The following is a 6,000-nucleotide window of genomic DNA, read 5'->3' on the forward strand; positions in this document are numbered from 1 at the left end:
TGAATTAAGTAAAATATGACTCCATGGGATTTTGTCGGGATTTGAAGAGTTGTAATGTTGAAGTTGAACACGTATTGATGATAGCAATCAACCTGATGTAATTATAACATTTTTAAATAAATAAAAACTAAAATTTCACATTCCAAGGCATAGCCGAAGTAAAAACAAGAAGAAGATTGCTAATTATTGGGCTATTTGTTTCCTTTGCAATATTTTGGTAATTACTGAATACTCCATTACAGAAACCCCAGGAGATGGTTTTGTTTTTGAAATTCTTCTCGGAGTTAAATCCAAAGATGCTTTCAGGATTTGATATTCTTTAGTTACCTAAGGAATGAAAAAGCAGCTTTATTCATAAGCAGTAATAAGAGCTAAATTTAAGCTAAAAATCAGGATTTGATATTCTTTAGTACCTAAGGAATGAAAAAGCCGCTTTATTCATAAGCAGTAATAAGAGTTAAATTTAGCTAAGAACTGATTTTCGAAACTTCCCACCCAATCCCATCCACAACCAAACTTTTATACCGCCTAAAATACGCTGTGGCATAAATGGACTGCTAAATGTTCTGTTTCCAAATTTGTCTGTCCGTGTTGTAATGTGCTGGATTCCCAAGTAAAAGCAACACTGAGCACTGAGAGGGTGTTACTTGATCATTCATCCAACAAAAACAAAAGGAATAACTGTTATCATCAAGTGGTGAACAAATGAATTTATCCTGATAATAGCAGCGACAGCAAGATGCACGAGTAATATTTTATATTACCCACGGCAATATCTTTAAATTCGAATCTTTAGACTTTGCCAGCACATGCTCGTAAGCAGCAAGCCAACTGTCCACACATATCTCTAGTTCGCACAACAATAACATAACTAAAAAATCAACTCATGGAACTAGTTTTGACATATGGCTACAAATTTTATGGAAGTACATCAAATTTAGTGAAACATTGAAACGTTCACACAAAGCGAAGCTGAATAATACATACTACATTTCGGAGAAATGGTATGATATATATGGGGCTCAAACAATACATGTTATCAATTTTGAAGGTTGCATACTTATTAAAGTAATAATATTGCAACCATTTTATGGGTGGTTCTTAATTTAGAAGCTGGTAAAGTGGCTCAGTGTTTGATTTTCGGCTTCTTTACAATCGTCACGGTGCAGTGTGCATGATGAACACAGTAATCACTTACACTGCCCAGAACCGCCCTACAAAAACATTAAACTTCTAGTTAGAAATGATGAGAAATTGAGAATCCATATCAGGAAAGAATGAGGCTGCAGATCAGCATTATAATTTATAAAAGATCCCTACTAACAAGTACTTTTATTTTCTAGTAAAAACATCCATCAAGGTCGTTCCAGCATTTAATTGAATACTTTTGATCACATGGTTCCAAGATTTGTATAATATATAACAGAAATATGAAATAAAGTAAAAGGTACAGGTCACATCTATTAGTAATTTTATGAACAATAAAAAATAATGTTAGCTTGGATTACCTTTTGATAGCTCCATAGCCATGACTACCCAAAACCAGCATGGAGGCATGGTATTTTTCTACGGCCTCGCAGAGGACATTCCTAGGATCTCCTTCCATCACTTCAAATTGTACGTCGTGCACCTGAACAGGTACACCCCACATCCATCAATCAGTAAACAGCAATGAAATTAACAATATAAACTACAGATAGATATGTATCTTACCGATTTGCTGCTGCACATTTGCTTGGCCGCTTCCACAACCCTGGCCGCAGTTTTCTTCAAATCTGCATCCACAATTGGCACAATATCCACTGCTCCTGCAACAATAATCCATCATCATACCAAATAATAACGCACCGATGCTTTATGTATTTTCTACAGTTTATCAAAATCAAAATACAAAGGAATCAAACAATTATCAAGGATTAATTAAATTAACTTTTTTGTTTTTTAAAAAAAAAAAAGTAAGAAACTTGAATTACCAGGCCCGGCGAGGCCGACAACAGAAGAAGGAAGAGCTTTGGCGTGAAGGACAACAAGCTTAAAAGGAGGATTTGAAGGAAAATTTGTGAAGAAGTGATCCAGTGTCCACTCAAGTGCGTACAAGCTGTGGTGGCTATCGTCGATTCCTACCAGCATCGTTGGTTTCTCTGTGGTCGCCATTGAAACTATGTAGAAAATCGCAGAGTTTGTTTGAAGGAATGATCAAGGAGACTGACAATGAAATGTACAGAGTATCTCAACACATTGTCTTGTATTTATAGAGGCAGAAGGTGAACACAGATTGGCCAGTTTCTAGAGAAGTTGAGAAGAAACGGTTAAGGCAAATGATTGGCCTTGGTTTGGTTGTTCGTCTAAGATTAAGCAAAACACAGTCGTTTAGGCGACTTAAATAAAGCGATGTTCAAAATCCTAAACATCCATCCCTGTTTTTTTAGCCATAATTCTATTTATAAAAACACTTTTGAAAATTTCCATATTTATTACAAATATAAGTATTAATATAAGGTTGATGCTTATAAAGATAATATATGTTTATGGTATGACAACATTATAAAAAAAAAAATTGATTCATCTTTGTCTCTTTGGGGACTGTCTGCAATTAGGCATTGTATACCAATGAGTCCTCTACCTCCCACGCCAGTACGTCATCTGTAGATCCTGAAAATCAGGCACATTTTATGCTCAACTTCTAGTAGAATTTTATTGTCTCATTAAGTTGTAAAATGGAAATTTGACTTGTTTTTATAAACTTCTAAGTGGTTTATTAATACACCTAAAAAACGTAGTCTATAATAATTAGCATTTTTAAAGTAAGCAATTAAAGTGAAAAAACGTAATCTAAGTAGTTGTATATTTTTCTCGTAATAATTCTATTTTATTAAATTAAAAAGATAACAGCTACCAGAAGCGAAAAAAAAAATTCTATTTATAATTTTAAAAATATATAAATTATTTTAGATCAAAATAACAATTTATTTGATTTGAGATGAATTTAATTCTTTGACATCAACACATATGTCAATTCTTGATGTTTGAACTTTGAAATGTATTACACAAATGAAAAAGTAAAAAAAAAATAACGAATTATAATTTCCAATATTAATTAATAAGTGTTTCCCACACTCTTCCAGTAACAAAACACATTAATTAAATTGATGTGTACCTAACATATATTTATAATTTTAGATTAAGGCATAACTACATGAAAAATACAAACTGGTGATACAGAATTCTGCATTAACCAGCGTGATTCGATCGACCTTGTTGGGATCGTAATCGATGTGTGTATGATTAGTGAAAATCAATAATGAATATGAATGAAATGAATTAAAAACAAAGAGATTTTTAAAGTGGTTTGGCAAAATTAATAGTCTACGTCCATTGTGTTTTTGTATTTGCTGTGAGAGCTTATAATGCAATTCTTATTTGAAAATCGTAACCCGTTCCTCATCGTTTGAGGGGGTTTTTATACAAGATTTGTACAAAAAAAATAGCGAAATTAAGGGGATTACAATTGATCTGAATCGCAATTCCGATATTCTTATGTTTGGGCGCAGTGATCGCTGTTGATCGAGCCATTCTCGTAATCTCTGGATAATCTGGAGATTTATTGAATGATTCATTGAATTATTCGTGACTAGCTTATACTGAGTCGAACTATATCTCGACGAGTTTATGCTAGGTTAATCAATCATAGTCGTTAAGCTCATTCCAGGTCAAGCTTTATCTTTGAGTTGGCCCGAGTTTGGCGGAAAAATCACACACATCACACACAACACAAACAAAGACAATATATGACCACTGTCATGGTAAAATGGATCGCTCAAACAGTACACCATATATATGTTACAAAATTTGGAAGTATGGTAAAATGGCTCAATGTTTGGTTTTAGGTTTCTTCACAATGGTGACGGTGCAGTGAGAATGATGAGAACAGTAGTCACGCTTCCAAGAACAACCCTACAAAATCATTAAAACTTGTAGAAATTAAGAATTCGTAGTTTTCGAAACGATGAGAGATAATTACTAATTTAATTCTACGTCATGTACCTGAACATGAACACGTTCACAAAATATCCATTACTAATTTAATTCAACAATCAAAAACTATATAAATTACAATTACAATTATGCATCTATCACATTTCCTTGGCCGTTTCTACAACTCTTCAAATCCTCCTCCACAATTGACAAAACATCCACACAGCCTGTCAATTTGAAATTGATTTCATAGTAAAATTCCTCAATATCAAAATAAATTGGAATCAATGTCTTATTTATTTATTTATTCTTTTTAAGGTCAAAACTATAAAGAAAAGAAAAAGTTAAACCTGGTCCAATGAGGCCCATAAGGCCATAACAGAAGAAGGAGAAGGTTTGGCGTGAGTGAACAAGACAAGCTTAAAAGGGTTTGAAGGGCCAGCCGTGAAGAAACGATCCAGGGTCCATTCCAATGCGTAGAAGGTGTGCTGGCTATCGTCGATTCCCACCACAACCGTTTGAACTCTTATAACATTAGAAGATATATCAATTGTTGAGGCCGGGCTAGATACACTCTGGCATGGAGATGGGGGTGATATACTTTTATTTTTATATAATGAATTATAAGGATTTGATTAACTTAGAGAGCATCTCCAAATTATTCTTTATATGACTCAAACTCTTTATTATAAAGAGTTTATCTATAAAAATAAGAGTTCAACAGACTTTGTATCTTTAAAATATAAATTAGAGAGTGAGTTTGACTCTCTACTCGCCATATTTAGAGAGTCAAATTTCACTCTCTATCCTAATTTTAATTAATAAACTATTTGTTCTTATATATTTTATTTATTAATTCTCTCTTCCATTAAATCTCTTTCTTAAAAATAAAGAGTATCTTCATTAAATTTAAAGAGTCTATTGAATTTGAATAAAAATTATGTTATTTGTATTTTAAAATTAATGAAGATGCTCTTCAAAATAAAGAACACCACTGAAGGTGCTCTTAAGAGCATCTCTAAAGGACTCTTTATATGATCCAAACTCTTTATTATAAAGAGTTTATCTATAAAAACAAGAGTCCAACAGACTCTTTATCTTTAAAATATAAATTAGAGAGTGAGTTTGACTCTCTACATTTAGAGAGTCAAATTTCACTCTCTATCTTAATTTTAATTAATAAACTACAAGTTCCTATGCATTTTATTTATTAATTCTCTCTCCAATTAATTCTATTTCTTAAAAATAAAGAGCATCTTCATAAAATTTAAAGAGTCTACTAGATTTGAATAAAAATTGTGTTATTTATATTTTAAAATTAATGAAGATGTTTTTTATTTATACGAAAGATGTTCTTCAAAATAAAGAGCACCATTGAAGATGCTCTTAACACATTTAATTTTAAATAATTAATGCCACTCTGTTGTGCTCAATACTTATCTAAATATTATTAAGACGCAATTAGAGGGCATATATAAAGTATTTAATTTAAATTAATTTATGATTATGTAAAGGTTGTTATATTGAAAAGCTATGGTGTTATATAAAATATAAATCTTATAAACTAATAACTTAAAGTAAATCTCGCCTAACTATAACATTGAATCGGGATGTCGTTGATCCTTATCATTGAGGCAGAGTAGAGAAATTAAAGACGAAAAGAAAACGGTAAGCACATCCTAAAACTATCGCCACGTGGTATCCATGAGTGATGTTGGTTGGTGAAAGACGCACTTTTTGTTGTGGGTCAGGTTCCATGGATATAATATATAGACCAGGCTTGGGCTGCCAGATAGACAGAAGAGAATGTTGTTGAGATTTTCCTTTTTAGAAATGGCACGGTAACCAACCCTGTTAAAGTCAAAGGTATTAATGGAAAACTTTTATATTAACTAGTGCCGCTGCCGCTGCCGCCCATTGTTTTCCAACTCTCCACTCACACCATCTGTAGATATTCCTCCATTCGCGATTGGTTTGGCAGCTTATCTTGACATATGCCTTACGTTTGTGCAATGGTCTAGTTTT

At 32.6% G+C, this 6,000-nt stretch overlaps 1 protein-coding gene across 2 annotated transcripts; it reads right to left on the reverse strand.

Annotated features, from left to right (window-relative positions):
- Window positions 1–863: 863 nt before the first annotated feature.
- Window positions 864–2,280, reverse strand: LOC116119847 (universal stress protein PHOS34-like). 2 transcript variants are annotated; one of them, XM_031405780.1, is made up of 4 exons: window positions 1,974–2,280; window positions 1,714–1,802; window positions 1,509–1,630; window positions 864–1,214 (listed from the first exon to the last, which is right to left on the reverse strand). In XM_031405780.1, the coding sequence occupies exons 1-4, from the start codon at window positions 2,152–2,154 to the stop codon at window positions 1,127–1,129; spliced, it is 480 nt and encodes a 159-aa protein (XP_031261640.1). In that variant the 5' UTR covers window positions 2,155–2,280; the 3' UTR covers window positions 864–1,126. The 2 variants fall into 2 exon arrangements, with proteins under 2 accessions (XP_031261640.1, XP_031261639.1); XM_031405779.1 differs by having other exon boundaries at window positions 1,714–1,808; window positions 1,974–2,275.
- Between the last annotated feature and the right edge of the window lie 3,720 nt (window positions 2,281–6,000).

This window comes from Pistacia vera, unplaced genomic scaffold (assembly GCF_008641045.1).
Source record: "Pistacia vera cultivar Batoury unplaced genomic scaffold, PisVer_v2 Contig908, whole genome shotgun sequence".
Lineage (NCBI taxonomy): Eukaryota > Viridiplantae > Streptophyta > Magnoliopsida > Sapindales > Anacardiaceae > Pistacia > Pistacia vera.

Bases quoted from the DNA above. Each gene is read 5' to 3' on its own strand.
- LOC116119847 (XM_031405779.1), bottom strand. From the start codon at position 2,154: ATGGCGACCACAGAGAAACCAACGATGCTGGTAGGAATCGACGATAGC. The intron at 1,809-1,973 runs GTAATTCAAGTT...TTATTGTTGCAG, and splicing joins TGTCGGCCTCGCCGGGCCTG to GAGCAGTGGATATTGTGCCA. The intron at 1,215-1,508 runs GTAATCCAAGCT...ATGTTTTTGTAG, and splicing joins GGCTATGGAGCTATCAAAAG to GGCGGTTCTGGGCAGTGTAA.